Source organism: Aedes albopictus, chromosome 3, assembly GCF_035046485.1.
Source record: "Aedes albopictus strain Foshan chromosome 3, AalbF5, whole genome shotgun sequence".
NCBI classification, from domain to species: domain Eukaryota; kingdom Metazoa; phylum Arthropoda; class Insecta; order Diptera; family Culicidae; genus Aedes; species Aedes albopictus.
In genome coordinates, this window is record NC_085138.1 from 388815155 (window position 1) to 388841456 (window position 26302).

Sequence of the window (26302 nt, forward strand, 5' to 3'; positions counted from 1 at the left end):
TTTGTATTGTATATGTATAGACAGTCTGTCAGCAAAAAGGGGTAAACCCTGTTCGTTAATCCTGTCGTATCCTGTTTGCAATCAATATCCTTTATGCTGCGAATTGTACCTCTATCTACTTCATCGAAAAACCGGCTGGTGAAGATGCAAATCAGCGAGATGCGTTTCAAAGGAACAGTGAGCATTCGGGTTTTGAATATGGCCACAAATAAAAAAAATCTTCGTTGGTAAATTTTAACGACGCTGATAATAATGCGACTCATTATTCTCAGCATAGCATGTCAACTGGAACATAACCTAAGCCACTAATCGAGAGCTTTCTCTACCAAATGACAATTTTGCGTTAGCTTATCAGATGACAAGCATGACGGAAGTAAAGGAAACTACAGTTATGAAAATATCTGATAAATTTCGGATATATGATGAATGAATCTATTTCAAAGGACACTATTTAGAAATTAACATATCAAATTAAAATGATTTCACCTTGTGTGATGTGATTTTGTCCATTTTATTGTTAAAACACCCAAGTGTGAAAAAAATGCAACAAAAAATCTCTAGAATCCTATTAACGGTTTCCGATATTTATGTGCGTTTATTTTCACCATGAAGTTTTCTCTCTTCTGTTCTCAGTGTGTAGACATTTGCCGGTATGCCTACGTGTATGTGTAACAGTGGGTAAACCGTTCGCCTAGAACGATATAAAACTAACAGGCCGGAGTGCTCGCTCTCTCATTTCTCATTCGTCTACCGACCGGTTGTGATCAGCAGCGACAGCGACAAGCGCCCGGACTATCAAGAAAGCCTTCTGTGGTTGGCATCGATTATCTGGTAAGTAATTAAATTAATAGTGCATATCTTAGTTTTGTTTGAAGTTTTTTTTTGAGGATTGTTAACATAATAGTATGCATTTCAATTGCAGTTTCGATGCATAAAAGTGAGTGTTTGATAATGTGCCTAAAGTTCAAGATGGATCGAATTTGATTTTTTTTCACATTTCAAAATGGCGTCAGGTTTAGTCATTTGAAATAATGTGACGCAATTCAGAAAATAATTTACATGTTTTTTCACGAAGAATTTTATCATTCTAACCGATTTGTTTTCATTTGGTTTATGTTTACAACATGATTGAACTAAGACAATATTGATTGATTTTTTTGAGTATCTTAAATTTGAATTATCCAAGTGACCACGCTGTTCAAGCAGTAATATGTGTCACCAAGGCAAGCATTATTTTGAATGTATATTTGAAGTTGAATTAACGTGGACAAGGGCTCCAATAAAGCCAAATTGAAGTCATCTTTAATGCGACTTTATTGGGACACTTTCCATTTCAATTCAGCAGCTTCAAACAGATAATCATCTTTGGAACACGTGTTTATTGAGCGAAATTTGCAATTGCAGTACAAGCGTGCATTTGTTGACTTTCAAGAAAACATTCAAATACAATCTAGATATTTATGGCAATTGGTTTTAATTTTTTGATAATGGAACTTTGTTTGACATTATAAAATATGTAAGAAATGCGAAGAAAATTACTAGTTTTTCAATTTAAACAGGATTTCGTTTTATCTTTTTCCATGCCAATCGCCATTTATCTAATCTTTACCCTATCCATATCTCATTTCAGATTACCATGCAGCTCTCCAAGCAAGGCCTGATGCTCCACCGTACCGACCAGATTTGTTGCCCTGAACGTGCGCTCTAAGCGCTGGTTTTTGGCAACAAATTTAATAGAAATTACAGTGGTTGGTATCTTTACGGAGCTGGACGACATCATGGGGACGTGGACGCGTACCGATGTGATGGCCGGCTCTACTAAATGGTTCCCCTCTGCAACCCCCCGGCTTTTGAGGCGAGCTGCGCAACGGCGTTGAAAAATGCTGACGGAGCCCGTTTCGGAGTCACTCCCAGATTCTGGGAAAAAATTTAGCGTAAGAGAATGAGTTGATTTGAGATAGATAGAATGATTGGTTTCAATAAATGGTTTGAATATAAAGCGTTGCATTAGTCTACTTAGTCATATATCACATCTGTCCATTCAGTGTTTGCGTTTATTATTTCCTCAAAGGGGAAGATATATTTGACATTGATATTTCAGTCGCTGATTTGTGTTCCAAAACTTGAAGTCCACAACCTCTAGCAAAGAAATCTGAATCTGTTGATTTATTTCATCACGCTTTTACCATACATTTCTGTGTTTAAAAATATCATCAGAAAAATAAAAAGCATCGAGTTGAGCCTTTTCGCAGTACAATGAGATGCGCGTAGTTTTTGGTTGCCTCGTGCAAACAGCAAAACAAGCTATATTTACGTCGACAAAACTACCAAGCACTATTATACATGGGGCTCATTCACAAATATCATAACGCTAGAGTGGGTGGGCACCTTTTGCTTGTTGCAATCCATACAATGTTTGTTTGTTTATACAAGAAGCAACTCTTCATAGTTTTTATTTTCTCTATGTACTTTTTTGTATGTTTATTTGATTTATTCTCATGATCTTTTCAGTAATCTTCAACTGGGAACGCGTTCAAGCTTTGAACAGGGTTGCATTATATTACTATCAATGGAAAACAAATACCGTAATATGAGGGGTAGTTGATCAGCGGGGTGAAGTTGATCATTATGGGATCCACGTCCTTAAACCACTGAGGATGCTGCAATTTTGTTTCAGTGGAAGAACTTTTGACGTAAATCAAATGTGTGAATATATTTGAAGGATTTTAGAAGGTTTTATGCTAATTGAGTAAGATTTTATATAAAATTATTGACTTTTTTGGGTGTGTAATAACACTCGGTAGAAGCCTATCTTGAAAAATTCACCTCCCATCTACGCCTTGTATATCAAATGACTCACAAAACACCTTTATTCATTCATGGTGGGCATATTGAATATAATTTTGAGTTTAAATTGATGTTTACATATAAATTGTATTTGGAAATAGCATATTTTTGCGAAAGTCACACAATTTTTTAGGAAATCGCCTACATTTCATTTATTTAGTTCACATCAAATTCATGATAATACTGAATCAACAATTTGCCGCCATAATACTCGATTTGCAGCTGCAGCTCTCCATCCTCGGTCACGCCCAACACTCGCCAGATCACGCTCCACCTGGTCCGCCCATCGTGCTCTCTGCGCTCCACGCCTTCTTGTACCAACCGGATGGTTAGCAAACACCAACTTTGCAGGGTTGTTGTCCGGCATCCTTGCAACATGCCCTGCCCACCGTATCCTTCCAGCTTTGGCCACTTTCTGGATACTGTGTTCGCCGTAAAGTGCAGCGAGCTCGTGGTTCATCCTTCTCCGCCACACACCGTTCTCCTGCACACCGCCGAAGATCGTCCTTAGCACCCGTCGCTCGAAAACTCCGAGTGCTTGCAGGTCCTCCTCGAGCATCGTCCATGTCTCGTGTCCGTAGAGAACCACCGGTCTTATTAACGTCTTGTACATGGTACATTTGGTGCGAGGGTGAATCTTTTTTGACCGCAGTTTCTTCTGGAGCCCATAGTAGGCACGACTTCCACTGATGATGCGCCTTCGTATTTCACGGCTCACGTTATTGTCAGCCGTTAGAAAGGAACCGAGGTAGACGAATTCCTCTACCACCTCGAAAGTATTCCCGTCTATCGTAACATTGCTGCCAAGGCTTGTCCTGTCTCGCTCAGTCCCACCTACCAGCATGTACTTTGTCTTAGCTGCATTCACCACCAGTCCGACCTTTGCTGCTTCACGTTTCAGGCGGGTGTACTGTTCTGCCACCGTTCCAAATGTTCTGGCAATAATATCCATGTCATCCGCAAAACAGACAAATTGGCTGGATTTCGTGAAGATGGTACCCCGGCTGTTTAGCCCGGCTCGTCGCATAACACCTTCCAGGGCGATGTTGAATAGTAGGCAGGAAAGTCCATCACCTTGTCGTAGTCCTCGTCGAGATTCAAATGAACTGGATAGTTCACCCGAAATCCTTACGCTGTTCTGCACACCGTCCATCGTTGCTCTTATCAGTCTAGTCAGCTTCCCGGGAAAGCTGTTCTCGTCCATAATTTTCCATAGCTCTGTGCGGTCGATACTATCGTATGCCGCTTTGAAGTCGATGAACAGGTGATGCGTTGGGACCTGGTATTCACGGCATTTCTGGAGGATTTGCCGTACGGTGAAGATCTGGTCCGTTGTCGACCGGCCGTCGATGAAACCGGCTTGGTAACTTCCCACGAACTCATTTACTTTAGGTGAAAGACGACGGAAGATGATCTGGGATAGCACTTTGTAGGCGGCATTCAAAACGGTGATCGCTCGAAAGTTCTCACACATTAACTTGTCGCCTTTCTTGTGGATGGGACAGATTATCCCTTCCTTCCACTCCTCCGGTAGCTGTTCGGTTTCCCAGATCTTTACTACTAACTGGTGCAGACAGGTGGCCAACTTTTCCGGGCCCATCTTGATGAGTTCTGCTGCGATACCGTCCTTACCAGCCGCTTTGTTGTTTTTGGGCTGGTGGATGGCATCCTTAACTTCCCTCAGCGTGGGAGTTGGTTCGTTCCCGTCCTCTGCTGCACCAACATAGTCATTTCCTCCGCTGCCTTGGTCCTCCGTGCCTACATTCTCTTCGCCATTCAGGTGCTCGTCGAAGTGCTGCTTCCACCTTTCGATCACCTCACGTTTGTCCGTCAGGAGGCTCCCTTCCTTATCCCTGCATATTTCGGCTTGCGGCACGTAGCCTTTGCGGGATGCGTTGAGCTTCTGGTAGAACTTGCGTGTTTCCTGTGAACGGCACAGCAGTTCCATTTCCTCGCACTCCGCTTCTTCCAGGCGGCGCTTTTTCTCCCGGAAGAGACGGGTCTGCTGCTTCCGCTTCTGTCTGTATCGCTCCACATTCTGTCGGGTTCCATGCTGCAGCGTTACCGCCCGCGCTGCATCCTTCTCCTCCAGAACCGCTCTGCACTCCTCGTCGAACCAATCGTTTCGTCGACTCCGTTCTACGTACCCGATAGTGCTCTCGGCTGCGTTGTTGATGGCTGCTTTCACTGTACTCCAGCAGTCCTCTAGAGGGGCCACATCGAGCACACCCTCGTCCGGCAACGCTGCCTCGAGATTCTGCGCGTATGCGGTGGCGACATCCGGTTGCTTCAGTCGCTCTAGATCGTACCGGGGCGGCCGCCGGTAATGTACGTTGTTAATAACGGAGAGTTTTGGGCGCAGTTTAACCATCACCAGGTAGTGATCGGAGTCGATATTAGCGCCACGATAGGTCCTGACGTCGATAATGTCGGAGAAGTGCCGTCCATCAATCAGAACGTGGTCGATTTGCGATTCCGTTTGTTGTGGTGATCTCCAGGTGTAACGATACGGGAGGCTGTGCTGGAAGAAGGTGCTACGAATGGCCATGTTCTTGGAGGCGGCGAAATCGATGAGGCGTAGGCCAATTGGAAATTGCCTACATTTAGGCGTTTAATGTGGGTCATTCTGTAACTAACTTAATTTTATTTTATTTTTACCATAAAAATACACTAGTTATAACAATTTTGAAAACTTATTCAAATTCAGCATCATCAAATTTAGTTTGTTCAATAATTTTTTAATCTTAAGATGTTATGTCATTGGTTGATCAACTTCACCCCGGATTCAAAGTTTTCATTTGGCCGAACAGCTACCGGAGGAGTGCAAGGAAGGGGTAATCTGCCCCATTCACAAGAAAGACGACCATTATTGGAATGTTAGAACTTCAGGGAAATTAAGCCACTGCGTCCAATAGGCTGAACTTTTGTCACCTTAAACGAATGAGTTCGTGAGACGTTATCAAGCCGGCTTCATCGACGGCCGGTCGACAACGGACCAGATCTTCACCGTACGGCAAATCCTCCAGAAATGCCGTGAATACCAGGTCCCAACGCATCACCTATTCATCGACTTCAAGGCGGCATACGACAGTATCGACCGCGCAGAGCTATGGAAAATCATGGACGAAAACGGCTTTCCTAGGAAGCTGACTAGACTGATTAAAACAACGATGGACGGTGTGCAAAACTGCGTAAGGGTTTGGGGTGAACTATCGAGTTCATTCGAATCTCGCCGGGGACTGCGACAAGGTGATGGACTCTCATGCCTACTCTTTAACATCGCTCTGGAAGGTGTGATGCGACGAGCCGAGCTCAACAGCCGGGGAACGATTTTCACAAAATCCGGTGAATTTGTGTGCTTTGCGAACGACATGGATATTATCGTCAGAACATTTAAAACGGTGGCAGAGCTGTACACTCGCCTGAAACGCGAAGCAGATATGTTAATATGTCGGACTGGTGAATGCCTCAAAAACAAAGTAGGGTAAGAAATCAAACTTTGAACTAGTCAAATTGTAATCTAAATTTGAACCATTTCAAAATTCATTAAAACGACGTACTTTTCAGGCAAATATTGTCCCGAAAAAGATCTTACACAGATTTCCGTAATATAACCTGATAACATGGACTTTAAAAGCATTGAAAAAAGCGTTTTTGTCATGGAAAACAGGCAATTGAAAAATCACTGTCATTTCACCCATTTCCCCCAAGAGAAAGCACATTTTCGGTGCACTCGTACAGCTCATGCATTTTATCACATGCAATATGTGAACACGTCAAATGAAAGCTTATTTATCGTAGAATCGACCAACCGAATAAAATTCCGCATTATTTGTCATAAAATTATCAAATTTAAGTGATTCTTACTTGGAGAATGTTATCTTAAGTTGAATCATTTGTAATCTAAATTTGAACTAGTAAACGGGGGTGAGCTTCTAGTGTTGGCCTGTAGATTGCGCTAGTGGTGGCTTTGTTTACTCTTGGGGAATGAAAAAATCCAAATTTAGTTTCCAAATTCCTAAAGAATTTCGAACATTCTGAGTTGAGATTCCACTGCCTAATGAAAAATAGGTATGAGAATTAGCAGATTCATGTGATTTTCCATTGTTTAGCATGGAATTGGCTGTTTTGTGAGTTGCTCGAGCTGCTGCCGCCAGTAGTTCAAATTAAGATTAAAATTGGTTCAAATTATGATTACGATGGTTCAAATTAAGATTAAAATCATTGTTGATGAAAAATCAAATATTCCAATGAAATTCGATGCAAATACAAACTATTTACCATTTAACAGAAAGCTTATACCCGTGGCTTTCATGTACATACGATTTTGCCGTAGTAAATTATTTCCATGTGGGAGAAAAAATCACTTAAAATTTGCACTGCTTCAGAAAGCCGCAATTTGGTTCAAATTTTGATTACCTACCCTACATGCTGGTAGGCGGAACCGAACACGACCGGATCCATCTGGATAGTAATGTTACGATAGACGGGGATACCTTCGAGGAATTCGAATACCTCGGATTCTTACTGACGGCTGACAACAACGTGAGTCGTGCAATGCGAAGGCGCATCATCAGCGGAAGTCGGGCCTACAAGTTTCCTAGTTTCCTGCTACAGATTGAATTCAAAATATGGGATCGCGCGCGTTGACAAGTGTACTGATTTGTGACTTGATAGTGAACTTCTTCCTGGAGCTCCATCCGAGATTCCTATAATTCCCCGGGTATTCTTCCTGAGATTCCTTCAGACGGTTCTTTTTGGATTCCTCAAGGAGATTCTCATGAGAATCTTCAAGGATTAAAATTAAGACGTAACACTGACAAAATTTCCATCGACCACGCTTTTAACGATCATTTAAAATCTTCAAAGTTGTGACTTCCAGAACCAGAGGCGAGCGCATCGTTTTTGTTGCGTTTGACGTTTCACACTAGCACTTTCTGTTGACGATATTGCACAACGCAGTGTTTCGTAAAACTTTTCCACCAGGTGATGGTAGTGTGAACTGGGCGATGGATTTTCATGAAAATTGTTCTTGGTGTTACGTTTGTTTGTCTGTGTTTAAGATATAAATTTCTTCAGGGACTTGTCCAGGAATTCCTTTTGATATTCTACCAAGAATTCTTTCGGACATTTCTTCATTCTTCTTGGGTTTTCTCTAAGGGATACTTCTGGATTTCATCAGAGTGATTCTTCTGAGATTTTACAAGTGGTGTTCAAGATTGCTTCAGAAGTTCCCTCTAGGATTCTTCCTAAAGTTTTTTCCTTAAAATTCCTGAAGGTCTCTGGTGAGATTCCTCCAGGAGCTCTTTCTGAAATTACTCCAGGAACGCTATCAGGGATTCTTCAAGAGACTCCTTCAAGGTTTTTTTTGTTCGAAATACTTTCAAGAATTTATTCTGAGATTCCTCTAGAAGTTTTTTCCAAGGTTCCTCTCGGAGTTTCTTCTACGACTCCTCGAGTTTTTTTTCTTCTAGGATTCTAAGAAAAATTCCCTGAAGAAATGTATTCACAGAAAGAACTTTTGGGGTTTAGCAAGAGTTCTTGAAGAACTTCATTAGGAAAATTTCTCACGGAACTCCTGTATGAATTTAAATAAGGACGGAAAAGTTCCATACAGTACTCCTGGAGTTATTCCATAGGGAATTACAAAACAAAAATTACCGAAATAAATTCCTGGAGTCTTTCAATTGAAAACATCTCAGAGAATTCCAAAATGACCTCCCGAAGGAATTCCAAAAGGAACTCAAGGAGGAATCCCGGAAGAAGTTCCCAGAGGAGTTCCGGGAGGAGTTTTTGAACAAATCTTGGAAGAAGTTCCCGAAGAAATCCCTATGGGAGTTCCTAGAGGAATCCCGGAAAGAATTCTCAAATGAATCTCGAAAATATTTTTTGGAACAATCCCGGATGGATTTCCAAGAGAAGTTCGAGAAGTTCAGGTAAGAATCCAGGACGGAGTCACTGGGAAAAGCCTGTACCAGGAATTTCGGCAGGAACTTCTGGAGGAATCACTGGGAGAACTTCTCTGGAGGAAATCTGGAAGGAACTTCTGGGAAATCCCAGGTGAAATTTCTAGGGTGATCCCAGAAAACTTGTGATGTAATCTCCCTAGAAGGAACTAAAAGCGGAATCCGGGAAGAAAGTCCTGGAGGAATACTAGAGGGAGTTTCTGGATGTTCTGAATGAATCTCAGAAAAACATTCCGGAGGATTCCCAGCAGGAACTTCTTGAAGGATCTCAGAATATGCTCCTGGAGGAACCTAGCAATAAATTCCTGGAAGCATAAAAAAAGAAATTCTGTACGAATCGCTGACTCAAAAGGAGCCTCTGGAATATTCTTAGAATGAATCCCAGAAAAAAAAAATCTGGAAAAGACTCCAGGAGATGGATTTGCATGAAGTACCTGGAAGAATTCCGATAGGAATTCCTGAACGAATCTCGGAATGAATACAAGAGTGAATTTCAGAAGTAACTGCTTCGGAAGAAACATTAGATGTTACAGTTGAATTTCCTGAATTGAATCAGAAGGAGCTTCTGTAGGCGAATTCCGGTGCGATTTTTCTTCGTAGAGAAGAAAATTTTCTTGCTGGTGGGCAATGGAAGAAAATTTCTTTACGTAGAAGAAACTGTGCACCGGAAATCGGCCAATAATAAATAATAAATACCCTGGAGGAAACCCCGAAGAAAATATTAGAGGAATCCGTAAGGCGGCGTCCACTAATAACGTATCGAGGAGTATGGCCAAGCGTTATGGCCCGTTCACAATTTTTATGATTTCCTTACAAAAAAAAAACTTTATAATGAAAGGGGGAGGGGGGCTTAAGCAAACAATTGTTTGAATACTGACTAAAGGACCCCTGGAGAAATTCAAGAAGGAACTCCTGAAGCGGTCCCAACTGAAACTCAAGGTTATCCTCAGAAAACAATCCTTTTGAAAAATCGTCATTATTTGAAGTTTCGATCATCTCAAAACTTTCCCAGATTGCATTGCACCTCAAAATATAACTGTGGAAAACATTGCGTTTACTACAAATTTGTTCAGTTTTGTGTTACAGGGTACACAACTCCGGTGTCCGGCCATTTGGCCGAATGCCGTTTTGCCGAATGTCGTTTGGCCGAATGCCACCTGGCCGAATGGTGCAACTGTTATGTGCGTACTTTCAATATGGGACGCTCGAGATTTGGTACTTTTTTGCACATTGACTTAAAAATCTGTAATTTTTATTATGGGTTGTAAAAGTACGTTAAAAATGATGACTATTCATAGCGTTAACTCAAAAATGCTGAAAAGTCCAATGCAATGGTACTGATATGTGAGTGGTGGCAATATAACTTGAAAGTGTAATACTCTTTCGGTTCTTCTACTATCATCAACTTACACTCATTTTGACAATGACTATATTCAAGGAATTCATGGAAATTCCTAATACGAACAAACCTACTATAGAAGGACCGGAAGTGTCGGCTTTCCAGGCCCGTATGAAATTGATCATCAATAATAACTTCTTTTCCCGGTCAGCCTAGATGGCTGTGTGGTGTCGGTAGTGGTTCCAGTGTAGCCTGTTCCAGGCCTGACTCCACTAACCAGGTGACCACTTATTCATGGTGTTATTCGGCTTTATGCTTACCGTGCCTAGGAACTAATGAATGAGTGCGTGTCTAATAAAATTCTAAACGCAAACGAAGCCTGTGGAATACTAGGGCACCCTTCACAGTATTTTGCCCTTACTGTGCCCCAAGTAACACAACTTGTTGTATATGTGTTTAAAATTCACTATTCATACAAAGTCGCATGATTTTTTCGTGTATTATCAACTTAATATCAAACACTTATATAATCAAAACAGCGCAAAAAATGGCGGCTTATAAAACATCTTGTAGGTTATATAAGATGTATTCCAATACACATTTTGAACTAAAATGGTACGCTCCCACCTTCTCTTGAAAATGTATTAGTTGTAATCAAGTTGTTTATCAATTATAAGATCATGCAGAATATGAATATACTGCAATCACACTCATTGGTTGAAGTTAAGCTTTGTTCTGGTAATATAACCTGCATAAAACATTTATGGTACATGACTATCTCAATTTTTATGAAGAAGATTTTTGGACGTTAAATAGCTTGGAAAATTCATTTATATAACAAGCTCTTCAGATACTCGACTAAACACTGTTTATACTGACAAGAAGAAAAGCGTCAACAAAAATATTTATTTTACTAGATACAGCAAGCTTCATCAGCATAAGAATTGCTTCTAATGATGAAGTCCATTATTTTTATATATTCGAATAACAAACTTTATAATGGATTTTGCTCAGTGGGGTGCTATGCTGTTTGATCTGCGCTTCATGATTTATCGTGAAACATCCACTTTTACTCATCCATAACTTATGCGCCTCTGAAATAAGCTAAAAATGTAGCATAAACCAGTCAAGTAATGCAGTTTTGTGAGATTTGTTTCATATATTTACACAAAAAAGCAATATGGTAGACAATCCATGAAGCCCAGAGTGCCGCACAAAAATATTGAACCATTAACAATTTCAATAAATACCATAACTGCGTGCATGATTAATTATTGTCTGATTATTGCGCAATCAAATCAATGGAATTGTTAACTAATCACAACTGCTAGTTTTTGTATTGTAATAAGAAAACAAAGTATATGGGAATGCTTTTAATTAATTATTTGTGTACTAATATTTTTCTTCGGAACTGTAAACATTATTTTTTCTAATGAAAAATAGGATACATTTTTGTGACCTTTTAATAGATTCAGCAGACTGTTGAAATCACCATTTAATTACATTTATCGAGCAACAGATACAACATATTTTATAACAACTTATTTTAACGTTTTGAATACATCTAGATAACGTTTATTCAACAAACTCATTTGTTACTCATAATTTAGTTTTATGATAGTTATCCAAGCGCCAAAATAACTGAATTACAACTTGTTGCTTGCCTTGTTTACGTCTGTCAAAATGTCAAATACTCTCAATAGTAAACACAAATAATAGGCAGAGGTTTGTCATTGTTTTGCAGTTCTCGCGGGATTCTGAGCACACAGCGTAAATCGTCTGTTTAATTTTATCAGAGTTCGGAATAAGCGCACCAGATCCTTGCCGGGAAGTGTTTACTCTGTTTTGGACTGGACGTTAAAATGAAAAACGGAGGCTGCTCGGTAAACGCCATACCGGGAAATTGGCGAGTGAAACCGTCTGACTCGACTGCTAGACCACTGCTTGCAATAGGTCTCAGCAGATATTTTCTGGGCGCTCAGCTTAGAATCATGCGAACAGTCTCGTTTTAATTCTACCGGAGCTCGATCCTACCCGTGATTAGTTGGTAGTGAGCGTTGGTTAGCTTTAGTGATGACATTTTGAGGGAACCATTGTGGTAGACATCGCAGAAGAAAACCACAAATCATTTGCCGCAAAGATGCCATGATAATCACAAAATATAATAAAGCAAAAAGGTAAACATTGGATGTCGTTTTGACGAGATGGTTATTAGTTGTGGATGCTCTATAAATGTTTTATATTTGTAGAATCATTGCATTTCAAATATGATAAAGCCGATTGCACTCTGTTGAATTGTGTTTATCAGCCAACACAAATATAACTCAATTATTACATAATATGTTGTCTGATACGCTTATAAGGCTTTTTTTTTTTTATTCTTAATCACTTAACCTAATTTACAGCTCTATTGTCCACTGGGGCACTACGTGAGCAATTTCAATTGACAGCTGCACTTACATTATATACAGCGCTCTATTGTACTTTATCGAACTGGTTGCCTTTCTGCTGCTTTCACTTTTTCTACTTTATACCTAGTAGAATGATGAGCACAAGGATGATGATGGATGGCCGTTGTTCCTTTCCAGTCCGATTGGGGGTCCATTATGAGTAGCAGTTCGCCGATGTCCAGGTATCCGGGTCCGTTTGAGCCATGGGGCTCAGAAGAGGGTCAGTGTCAGTTGCTCTCGGGGGAAAAGTAACTGACGAAAAATTGCAAGTGCCGGGGCTGGGAATCAAACCCATGACCATCCGCATATGGAGCGAACGTGTGACCAACTACGCCACGGGCCCCGAAGGCTTTTATAAACCATCTTTTGAAACTGAAATTTTCAAAGATGTTTTCTGTGTTACTTGGGGCGGTGGACCTTGTGTTTCTCCGAGACAATCCGCTGTCCTTCTTTAGTCTCAAACTTGAGGCTGAATAAGGGCGGGATTGTGAAGATGTCATTGATTAGTTAAATTTTTAACCTATATGCTTTCGCATTATGCAATTTACACAGTGTATTCTGTGTTTCCTCGCCTTTGGCGTTTGCTAATCGATACTGATCTGGTTTTGTTGATGCTGTTTTTATGTGTTTTGGTAATAGGGTTTCATGGTACAAAGTCCTTGTTACTGGTGACAGTTTTTAATTCAGCATTTATTCTGCCTTGATGATAGTTAAAGACTCGGACTTTGCCTACCCGAGATTATACTTGATATTAGGGGAACAAACATGCTTTACGTATCTAATTGCGTACCAACCTATTAAGGTGTGGTTTTACGACTGTGGATTCTACACTTGTTATGAATTTCTCGGCTCTGGCAGTCTGAGTGGCTGTTTTGCTCCTGCATCCGACGATTCGGTTATATCTCTTTAACCTCCTTCAGGGAATAGGAGTTAGCTTTTTTGTTAAGTGGTGTGAAGCTCTAGATATCATGGCGGCCACTTTTGCTATGGTGCATCGGTGTCAAGTAGCTTGAGCGGCACTGTAGTTTGCTGTAGTATAAGTTCCCGATCCAAGATCGAGGGTGTCGATAAAACACTGGTAGCTCGATTAGCTTCAAAAGCAACTAAAACGAGCTTTCAAAAAAAACTGCTGCTATAAAAGCACCAGCAAACTACAGTGCCGCTCAAACTACTTGACACCTATGCACCATAGCAAAAGTGGCCGCCATGATATTTACAGGACAAACAAATGTAGAGATTCACACCACTTAACAAAAAATCTAACTCCTATTCCCTGAAGAAGGTTAAATACATATAACCGAAACGTCGGGTGTAGGAGCAAAACAGCCTTTTGCTACCCACTCAGACTGCCAGAGCCGAGAAATACCTATCAAGTAACCTATTAAGGACTGTAAAGTTCTGGTAATTCAAGGACTCACGTGAATTCTTATTGCCAAACACATGCTTTGATTTGGCAGAATTTTGCAACTATCCTAAAGCCCCGGGGTTTTCTTCGTTGTCCTGGGACTAAACTAGAAGCAAGACATGGATGGGGCTAGAGTTCCGATGCATAGATAAATATCAGTACCACCTTTTTGTTTTCCTCAGAAATCATATTGTTTGCATTGATTAGGGGTGTACTTTCACTGGGATTTAAATCTTTATGAAAACTTCATCACATTCGATTTCTTGAACCTCAGAGGTAACAAAACAAGAACATTATAGAAATAGATGCTTCATTGCATCCCAATGGCAATGGAGTAGTACAAAATCCTCTAAACACTGAGGATACGGGTAATGCCACTATAGATCTAGATACTGATCGAAGTGGTATAAAAAAATGTGCTTTGATTGTAAAGAGTTCAACCTTGCCTAGTTTTGGTAGTGGCTACGGTTACGATAGCTCAGAACAATCTTCAGCATAAAAGAACAGCAACGGTGAATCTTTGAAGACATATGGTATGTACAACCCAAGTGGCTTTAATCGAAGGACCTTACTTTCGTAAGGGGAATTTCTATCTAGACAATCATGCGAACCCGGTGTTTGATACTTTCAGTAAACATGAAATGGCATATTCGCGTGTCGGGCCTCGAGCATGTGTGCTTGTCAATAACGCAACTATCACAATCGTTGTTGGAAACCTTAACAGGAAATACGTCTATTGTTCGGTTTATCTACCGCATGATGAATCATCCCCTACGGATGCTTGCAAGCAAGTCATTGCATACTACACTTTAAAATACATTCCGCAAATAGCAGGCAGTAATATCATATGCTAATGCTCACCATATCATCTGGGGCATCCAGACATTATCTTGAGATGCTTCAGTTTGATGGAATACTTAAATAGTACATACCTTGGATTACCTAACAAAGGCAACCGCCTAATCTTCATGGTATCTGCAAGTGAGGAAGTGTTTAGACATAACGCTTAGCTTTAGCTCTACCAGAATTAGTTACGAGTAGATCAATTGGCATGCATCAGATGAAGAATCTTTATCTGACCATCGCTACATCTTTTATGAATATGTGAATGTTACTTCGTAAATTTTGCGTTTCAGGAATCCAGGGTCAACCAACTGGGATTTCTTTACTGATTTGGTTGCGGCAAAATTTCATGGATACTCACCATCCATTGACACTCCAAGTGATTTAGATGATACCGTTGATACTACAACGGCCGTGGAAGCTTTTGAAGACGCATGCCCTCTGCGGTCTGTGAAATCCACAAGAGGAAACCCTTGGTGGAACTCTGATCTGGCCAAGCTCAGGAAACAATGTAGAAAGAGTTGACAGACGACGTTTGGTTGATTCCTAGGCTCTTTGGTCAGCTGAACGATCCGGCTGGAAAAACTTTTGTTCAAATGTTTCCTGTTTGAGTAAAGTCAGCCAGTTAAACAAAATTCTTGCAAAATCTAATAATTTCTGAGTTAACAAACTTTGTTTATCAAATGGCGAATCCACTTCATCTAATGAGGAAGTTCTGGAATGCTTATTCATCACACACTTCCCCGGATGTGTGGATATTACATCTTCGGATAAACCTGATGTCTTTTCTTATGGTTATGATTCGCTGGCTACAGCGCGGAGTATTCTTACAATAGAATCGCTTGAATGGGAACTAAATAGCATTGCTCCTTTCAAATCTCGTGGGGCAGATGGGATTGTTTGCAGTTTTGCTACAGGGTATATTCCCAAATTCTGGCGGGATATTACTGCAATGTTTATTCCGAAAGTGGATCGTGCGTCGTATGAAGAAGCAATGAGTTTCAGACCTATCAGTATGACCTCTATTCTTCTGAAATGCTTAGAATGCATTGTGGATCATCATAACCATGATGTTCATCTGGTCAACGTGCCTCTTCATGTGAACCAACTCGCATAATTGTCTACCAATGTTAAGTTCACTGTGACTCTTTTACACAAGAGACACATTCCACGCGTTACGTTTTGCGTGAGAATCAATCTTTTGCTTCCAAAAATTATTATGTTGTTAAATACCTGCTAACCAGTATATCAAACGATCAGATTTGAATAGGAGATTCATTTTATGCTTTCTAATTGGAAATTGGACCTTTGTATTTCGAAAGAAATCGAGAAATACAGCGTAACGGGACACCATCGCAAAAAATGACGAATTTTGACCAAACGACAAGAAATTTGCTACTTTCTAGATGAAATTTTCAAAGTTTCAGGTACTATTCGAAGAATATAAGTAATTATCTTCATTTTGGTGCAAAAAGAATCAAAATCGACAGCAAGAGCCCGGAAATATCGTTCAATGAAGTTCAAAACCGCGGTGTAGAAGTGCGTGGAATGTGTCAAGATTGTTTTCGATACTGTGAAGGTATGCGCTCGAAAGCAATCTGGTTTGGGTGATTTCTTAGATATCGAAGTTTCCTTTGACAACGTGCCTTCCGATGCCATATTGGAAGCTGCACGGAGTCATGGTATTCGTCCAATGATTTCCAATTGGATTGCAAATTCCAAATGCTCAAAAACTGCTCTCTTGTTGACATTCCGTTATGCAGCGATAAGAAAATTCTGTGTTTGTGGATACCCCCAAGAGGGAGTTTTGCCTCCGCTCTTGGGGTATCTCGTAGCAGATATGCTATTGAGGTTTTCCTTTATAGGTGGTATGTGCATCCCCAACAAACATTTTTGTTGGACAAGAGTTGAACAAACGGTTCTTAATTAAATGTTAGCTTATGAAACTATTATTCAGCTACTTATGTTTCTTGGATCAGCACCCTTTTCGACCTGATGCTACGCGCTCTTCAGGTAGTTGAGGGCTAGGCATCACCTAGCCAATATGGCCTTTTGGATAATCTGAGTAAAACATCTTTTGTTCTTTTCACGGACAGGCGAAACCGTAATGATGTTCGACTTTTGCGTCTCTTTGATTTTGAAACAGACGTGACTGAACAGGTAAAGTACATAGGAGTTATTCTTGATTTCAAACTTTCCTGGACACCTCATATTGAGTTCCAGCTTTCATGTAGTTTTTGGATTCTAGTAACTGAAAAGCCTGTTGATGCAGCTACAAAAAATACTGAAGTATAATAAAAGTTCAATGTTGGCAAACATGCGAAACTCTTCAGTACGGTCGTACAGCTAACTTCGTCATAATACTCCAGAAGCCATCCCGGTTGATTATCTGTCCAAAAATAAGTAAACTGAACTTCTAAGTCTTCTACGCTTTAACAGTACTTGCCATTTTTGAACATTCTTAATGACATTTAGGTAGTGCGTCCAACCATTCTCCAATGCTGGACAGGCGAGAGACAGTATTATCGAGCCATCAAACCATGACGGTTAAGGCTGGTATCAGGTTTCGATTAGATAACAACCACACGACCACACGCTTCTTGAGTGGCCATTGAGATTTGTTTCGTAACTTTCTTCATATGGCAGTTATCGCGATATGAACGAGCACGCCTCTCATGCCTACTTCCGTAAGTTACTGTGAATATAGTTTGGTATTACATGTATTAGACAGTTGTAAACAGTAGTACAGTTTACTAGGCCCCTGTTCAACGTAGATCAGATTACCAACAAGTGCTTTAATCTGATTTGTACGCGAGCGACAATAGTATATCCGATTCAAATACCTAGGACAAGAACACTTCTGTTCACTGTACCGGAACCGGCAGAAGTCGATCAAATCACCACATTTGAATTAGTACGGTTCATTCATAGTTTTGGGAAGGTTCGGCTTGGACGTGTTTATCGATTTGTGTTCTGATTTTGCTGGAGTTTTTGATTAACTGAATTCCATTCACGTTTTGAAGTGAGATAACTAACCAGTCTCCTGTGTTATCGGTAATTTTGGGCTGACTGTATCTCTCTCACTCAGCAATCGCGTTGGACTCACATCAGCCGAAGAGAACGACTTGTTTGTTACCTACGATTTTGTTTTCATTTGCGTCGTTTGTGAACGTGTGCCGTGCAGCTTTCAGGAAATATACGGAATTCTTAGGTAACCTTTTCCTGGACTAGTTGAATTGACACTGTTCGATCTTTGGGAAGCTGAACCGAAGCTGTGGCACGGAAAACGAACCTTTGTGTACCGTAGTGTGTTAGTGTTGTCGAAAATGAAACCCGTATCCGGTGCAAGTGACACCGAACGGAGTAGTGCAAGAAAAGATGAAGGTCACGATGGGGAGCCGGCCGAAGTGCACTATCCCCCACTGGTGCGGAATCTGATATTGCGGGCCATGTGCGGTGTCTATCTGGTGGCATTCCTGAGCTTCTACGTCCAAGCGGAAGGTGAGATGGCACTTTTTGGTGATGGCTTTAAATTATGAAAACATGAATATCGATCTACCTAAAATGCACCCGGTTGTTTGAGACACCAGTCGGTGGCACCGACTCGGTGCAGGCTGAGCTGAGGCTGTGTGGGTCGACTGCAGCAGATGTTTTTGTTTTGGTTTGTTGAAATTGAGAGAAATAGACAGAAGAGCGGAGAGAACATTAACGGGTGAGAAGTGAGGTCCGGTGAGAAAATATTACTCACTCCTTAGCTCTCCTAACGCATCCGAAAACATTGCCTATGCTAGGGGGTTAAGATCTACCAAATGATGGAGGTGCATGGTAATTTATTTTTAAATCACTTGAATCTGGAGAGATCGGAGCTGTTGCTTATTTCTATTTAATTCATTCGGTGTGAAAGCTTCCATCCTGTTGCAATAAAAAACAAATTCTTATTGAGAATTTCCAGACTAAAACACGAAAAAAATTGCCCTCTTTGATTCGATATTTTTCAAATTGATTAAGATTTTGATCATGCACTGGATTTCGTGAATGATTTACTTTTGCATCCATAACCATAACCATTTTTTTAACTTTTGAAAAAACGTATGAAAAAAGCCTAATTTTCTTCTTCAAAAAAACTTGAAAACGGTTTGTTGGATTGAAATGATGTCCTCGAAGATGTTTGAGGGTTTTCGAAGAACTTTTAGAATAAAATACACTTAGAGTAAAATTCATCGCGTATCTATGTTAGATGTCATATACAGGTATTCTTCGATATAATGTACCCTCGATATAGCGAATTCGATATAACGTACATTTTGCTTCGATATAACGTACAACATTGAAAATTTTTATTTTTCCCTGGAATAACCCTCAGATACTCTACAAAATCACTCAAATCAATGCTGTGTTGCAGCATAAGCCTTGTTACCCAAAATTAGCGCAATTTGGGGAAAATTTTAGTGTAATCGAAGCAAAATGTACGTTATATCGAAACATAAAAAAAAGAAATAAGTTTTTCGTGAAAACTCATGTTTTTCATTATTGGTTTTGTGAATTTCACCGAAATCATTATTTGGGATCAATTTCACGTCGAATACATCAACATTAGCATAAACAATATTATTTTTTTCTCTGCTTCGATATAACGTACAAAGAGCAAATGTTTTTGCACGTTATATTGAAGAGTACCTGTACAAGCTTTGTCATCTGAAAAAAAAAGAAATTATTTTCAATTAAATGTGTTCAGAAATATTAAAAACTGTATGCTCGACTGTTCCTTAAAATATTATGACAATTGATAGGAAATGTAAAAATGTGGAGTACAATATGCTGTATTCTGAAAGGAATTGGTAGTACATAATCATTAGAATATATATTTATTTGTTTATTTATTTGTTTAATCGTTTATTTAAATATTTTATGCATTTCAATATCATAATTTTAGCGATTTTCTATACCCCCCTTCCCCCTCGTAGCATTTCGTCACAAATTTAGATACCCCCTATGAAAGACGTAGCTTGTAAAACACCCCCCCCCCTCCTCAACAAAATTGTCATGTTAAAAAGCAAGTAACGAAAAAACTCGAAACTTAGTTCTGATTTCAATTTTAATTTGTATGTTTAACGAATATTAAGAAAAAACAACAATAGCAAGAAAACATTGCCGACTGTGAAACGGATCTGGTATAATAATTAAAGCACGTGACTATCACTCCCGACATACTCGCAAAATGTGAGTTCTTCCTTCGGAAGAGAAGTAAAGCGTGGGTCCTGGCATGAACTACCTAGGGCTAAAAATCGCGTTAATATAGAAAGAATTTCTCCAAGAATTTCCTTTGGGATTCCATTTGAGATTTCCTCCTTTTTGTATTCCTTTACTTCAGGCATACGCGTCAACTTGTGACGTAGTTGGGGGGGAGCAAGGCCTTTCAAAACCAATGAAACACCATCAAAATCGATGCTGTGCATCCAAATTAGGAATATTCACGTGGAAACTAGTGCATTTAAGCAAAAAAAAGTTGCATTATGTTCAATTTTGAAGAGCTTTGCCCCCCTACGTCCAACTACGTCACAAGTTGGCGCCTATGCCTTCAGGGGTTGCTTCAGAGATCCCTCCAAGAACTCCTTCGGGAGTTCCTTTTTAGATTCTGAGATGTCTCTGGGAGTTTTTTTTCTAAGGTTTTTCTAAAGTTTTCTTCTCTTCTGTTCCACCTGCAGTTACATTGGACATCCCTTCAGAGATTTTAAACGGAATTTATTTTAAGATTCCATCAGAACTTTTTTCTGGGTTTCCTAAAGAAGTCCCTTGCGGGATTTCTCCAGGAGTTCCTTCATGGTTTCCTCCAGGAATTTACTCAAATATTCACTCCGAGATCTCTGCAGGAAACCCCTCCGGCATTTTTACAAAACCCGTCCAGGAGTTGCTTCTGGAATTCCTCCAGGAGTTCTTTTTCGGATTCCTTCAGGAATTCCTTCCAGGATTCTTCTGGGATTACTCGAGGACTTCCTTCTAGGATTTATCCAGGGTTTTTTTCCCTGGACTCCTCCAGGAACTTTTTCCGGCATCCCTCCATTCACTCTTTCTGGAATTCCTCCAGGATTTTCTTTCTTAGATTTCACCAGGAGTACTTTCTGGATGTCTTCCGGGTTTCCCCAAAAGTTATTTTCGGGATTCCTTCAGAAATTCCTTCTGGGACACCTTTAATATTTTTTCTGTGTTTTCTTCAGAAATTGAACCAGGATTTATCTAAAAGTTCCTTCTGAGACTCTACAAGTCTACAAGATTTATCTAGAAGCTACTTCTGAGATTCTTCCAGGAGTTTATTCAAGATTTCTCCAAAATTTCCATCTAGAATTGCTCCAGGAATTTCTCTATGATTTCCTTTCAAGATTCCTCCAGGAGCTTCTTCTGAAATTCTTCGGAAAGTTTCTTGAGGGAATCCTTTTGAGATTCCTCCAAATTCTTTTGGGATGTTTTCAGAAACTTTTCCATGCATTCCCAGTAGGAATTCCTATGAAAATGTTATCCTTTTTCTGTTGGGGAAACCTATAAAGAACACTATGAGAAATTCTTCACAAAGCTACTAGAGGAGCTCCTTAAAAAATTGTTGGAGGAATTCTTCGAGGAAGTCCTGTAGACAAGGTTGCGACCATTCATTTGCAAAGATTTACATTCGTTTGCTATTATCTCAGTTCAGAAGCATGCTATCGAAAAACAATGTATGGATGAATTTAACCTTGTAATTTTATCTGAAAGTTTGGCGAATAACATTGGGGTCGCAAACGTATACCAAAGTTGTGAGCGAGCTGTGAAGGCAACTCTCCACGCGGTGAATGTAAATTATATTCACGCTGTGGAAAGTTGCCAGACACATCTGTTCTTCCGTAACGGCCAAGCATCGCCGATTTAAAACAGTTTTTAGATTGTGAGTTGGAGTTGGATATGACGCTAGTAAAGAGCATCCAACCCCACATCGTGCGGCATGTTATTTATATGACAATGCAAATTGAAGAAGCAGCAGTCAACATTGCATCAAAGTACCACCTGAAGCACTTTATGGATTGTGAAGGGAAGCGACTTCCAATTACTGATAGAGCAAAGATATACACTTAATTAAAATGTAATTAATTAATACAGTTATACGGCTCCGTTATGCCTAGTGCACATGAGCCTAATAAATAAATGCTAAGTAAAAAAACTCAAATGATTTGTGTAATGAAAAAATCATTGCATAAAATTTTGTATGGAACTCGTTGCAAAACTCGATTTTTTTCAGCACTCTTCGTATTCATCCAACTCGACAAGCCTCGTTGGATAAATGTACGACTCGTGCTGAAAAAATCAACTTTTTGCAACTCATTACATAAATAACTATTATCGAACTTTTGTGTACATGAAAAAAGCTTAGACTAACGCATTCCTTATTCGCGATACACACCGGTGAGATATTTCACCACCCAAGTAACAATTCCATTGCTGATTGGTGTTGATTGATTTTTATTAAGGTTTTATTACAGAAATTATTAAAACTCACAGTTTTATGACTGCTTTTATGAAAACCATTGGTAATATGTTTTATAGTATACTTGAAGATATCCATAAAGACAAATTTCAAGAGTAAACAAAACTTTCCGATATGTAAACCTTCTGGCAATCATTATTACCACAATAAAACTGTTAAAACTCTCAACAGATGGCGATCCGTTCGATTAGTAACGACATCTGTTGGTGGAAAAGCAGAAACTACGACACTGCTAGGTTTATTGCGGTCATCATAAAAGCAAACTTGCTTTCGTTTTATTTTCGCTGATTATGGTCGTCGCCATATTGAAGAATTATCTTACGTGAATGGAAAATAGTTAATTTTGCTTAAATTAGCAATGAATTGATAGTTTGCCACTATTTTCATAACATGCTCACATAAATAAACTCTTTCTGCTGAATTTTCTTGTGATTCGAGATGGTTTTACTAAATTCACAAATTGATTTATTTCATTCCAAGATGATAATATTCACTATTTCCGAAGCGCATTAATTTTATGATTCTGCAACCCCAATATTCACGGTAAATTCGAATGCGCATAAGCCTACCAGCACAATAACTACTAAAATATAACTTTGAAATAATCGCTTTCTACTTACGAATGATGTATCCTCCTGAACTTAACGTGCCATCGAAGAAGCTTCTCTGCATTTTGAGCTGTCATAGTTTTTGTTGAAAAAAAAACAACAACAATCGAGAGGTTTTAAAACGGGTTTATTGCTACTTTTAATGCGGTTTGCAAAACCTCTCCGAGAGTGGGCCACTCAGCCGGAAGATGCTCTTAAAGAGGTTATCAAGAGGTTTTGATGTATGATTAAGTTTTATTGCAAGTTTTAGAAAATTGGTCATGAAGATCTCTTGTAGAGCCGAACAAAACTTAAAATGTTACTTGGGCAAACTCGTGAAGTTGTTCGAAGGATGAGAAAGTGCGGATCATCGCGGCGATCATGAACCGATCGCACAATAGCCGAAAGCAGTTCAGTAGAATCTGGGTTGTAGCAGATAACTATCGCATAACATCCTAGGAGTGACGCGAATATTCAAAAGTGCCAGAATCTGCCAACCTCTCCGTTCAAAAGTTTTGCAATGAAAGCAGCTTGTTTTAATTTGCAACGATCTGAGTACGATGGCGAATTCTGTGGATCTCGCCACGGCAGATTCCTTAACGCCGTTCTGATGAACCTGCGTTGCACGTTTGCTATCCTTAAACTCCACGTCAGTTGATGGACTGTCCGTCCACACAAACGAGCGCATTCGATAATTGGTCGTACGAGCGAACAGTCAAGGGCTTTAAGGCAATACGCGTCGGTGAATTCTCAGGAGATCTTTGAGATGAACCCCCAGTTGACGATTTGCCTCTGTGATGGCATTAGTTAGGTGTAAGTTAGAGATCAACTTTTGGTCCCCCGAGCTGAACTAGCCCAGGGCTAAAAATCTCGTTAATACAGATAAAAAAATTTTTTTTTGATCCAGTAGCACGCCCAAATCGTTGAAGTTATCGGTACTTTGTAGAACGACGCCATTGATGCCGTACGTTGAGCACATAGTGGGTGAGGTGCGATGCAAAGAGATAAGAGATCGGATAAGGGGCTGTCCATAAACCACGTGGTCATTTTTTTGGGACTTTTCAACCCCCCCCCCCCCCCCCTGCGTGGTCATTAGTCCATACAAAATTTTTTATTTGTCCATACAAAATGGTCATTGGCCGAACCACCCCCCCCCCACCCTTATGACCACGTGGTTTATGGACAGCCCCTAAGCGTCGAAGCACACTCTGTGGAAACTATATGCAGAACGCATGAACCGTACATAGTAGATGAGTTGCGATGAGTGCGGAGATGCGATGGAGCTGCTTCGACGCATGTGAACGCAAGAGAACGCTTGTCGGGTATGGATTTTATGATTGCGCTCGTTATGTATGTAAAGCAATGTGGATTTAATGTGTTGGGAATACTAGTAGGTAATATAAAATGCGTTAATATGTTGTTTTTAAACATCACTCACAGCTTTTTCACATGGCTTGCATTTTGATGGACCAGACGTAACAAAAATTTATCATATCGTCGTGCGGGGCTACTTTTGAAATGCGGGGCTACTTTGGACACTTTTGAATATGGATTTTTTGAATTCAAAATATGGTTCAAATCTGTTTGATGTCTATGGGACTAACATTTGGTAGAAATTGTTTTCCAAACAGACCCTTTATTGCTTGTCAGGACACGAAAAAACATAGAATAAACCAAAAAAAAAATGTATAACGTATCAGAACATTTTCTCTGTATGCATTGTTTCTACAGTCAAAATGTAGGCATACAATCGATATAGCATATACAATCGAATAATTGAACAGTTCTGGAGCTCGATTTGAATAGGTCGTATGTGCTTTTATCGATATAAAATTCGATCAGTTTATTTTGGTCATTGTAGCAATATGGCAGATATTTTGCAAACTTTTAATGATGGAACAGAAAGCCTGTTTTGTGAGGATTCTGCTGTATGTATCAACTTTGCTCAATTTCAACGGTTTTCGCTATAATAAGCGAATCCAACTGATCGAATTTTTAATCGACAAAAGCACATACGACCTATTCAAATCGAGCTCCAGAGTTATACATTATAAATGACCTTTTCACCTAAATAAAGGATTGGTGGTCCCTTTTTTAAGGCTATCTATATTACAATATCACGCTGCTCATTATACCAAAGATAGCACAGAACTATCTAAAAACGCATATATTTATTGAAATCATGTACGATATAGTATGCAACAGTATTGGTACAATGTAGTTTTCTAAATAACCCTGGAATTTTAAATGCAGTTTTGTTATAGTTATAAATGTCCAAAGTAGCCCCCATCCAGTTCTATATGAGATGTGTCCGATTGGTGTATGAACAAGTTTTTTGTTTATTGATGGATTCAGCTCAAATTTTGCATACATCCTCAAGGATCGGTAAATTCGCCTCACTCCATTCATATTCACTCCTCTTTGCTGAAGCGAATCGAGAAAGATGCAGCAAACGGATAGTCGTGATCAAACACGCAACCCCATCACCAGTGGGAAGCGATGCGCAAACTGGTTGACATGGATATTCTTGGCCGATCGTCGCAGTTTGGATCGCAAGCGAATGAATGAATGGCGAATGGCGACGAATGCTGGTGAGCGATCGAAGCGGCTATTATCATAACTAGAAGAGAATTTCTGCATGCAATGCATACGTTTTTAGTGTATTGTTGTTGAAATGCTAGATTAGCAAAGAAAATAATAAACATTTTTTGATAACTTCAAATATTCGTACGCGCAATATTACTCACGAATCCCATCACCTCTCCATCGCTTGCGATGCGAATGTGGACGAATGTTTAAATTCCATGTATGGCTTCCCACCGTTCGCCGGTGTTTGCTGTCATCGCTGACAAGCAAACACACAAACTAAAGCGACAACCGTTCGCTGCTGACTGTATTCGAGTGTGGAAGAAGATGAAAAGTGGAAATCAGGAACCCTGCATCCTACATACATACTCACGATTATTGTGTGTAAAAATTGCGGAAATTCATTCACTACTCTGGGAGTTATAATGTCATAAAGTTTAAAAACCATGAAAAAGTATATAAAGAAGCCCTGCACGACGGTACTGTCTATCGATCGCCATGTAAAATAACATATTTCATTGCATGTAAAATGGTATTCCATCAAATCGTTTAAGTTTTTTTACAGCATATTTTTTTATTATATGTGTATAAGAAAACATTTTATTTTATCTGTTTGGGATTTAAATCAATGTTTGATATGGTCGTTTGCTCAGTGCATGTTATTCATGTGCAAGTTAGAAAGTTTGAGGTTTTATGGTATTCAACTTAATTGCAAAAAGGATTCTGATTGAAAGGTTCTGCTTTTTTCTTTGTCAGGCAAAACTAGATC

General features: G+C 39.7%; 1 protein-coding gene across 3 annotated transcripts in view; it reads left to right on the forward strand.

The window, feature by feature from the left end:
• The first annotated feature begins 646 nt into the window (after nucleotides 1-646).
• Nucleotides 647-26302, forward strand: part of LOC109399664 (lipase maturation factor 2) — a 66528-nt gene continuing 40872 nt past the window's right edge. The window contains exons 1-2 of one of the 3 annotated variants that reach the window (XR_002132195.3): nucleotides 647-831; nucleotides 1631-1915. Coding sequence is in view for 1 of the 3 variants with exons in the window: in XM_019693067.3 (XP_019548612.3) it covers nucleotides 18177-18351 (175 nt within the window). In the remaining 2 variants the exon portion in view is untranslated. Of the gene's footprint in view, nucleotides 832-1630; nucleotides 1916-17642; nucleotides 18352-26302 lie in introns of those variants that run through there. The other 2 variants (XM_029875385.2, XM_019693067.3) reach the window with 2 other exon arrangements.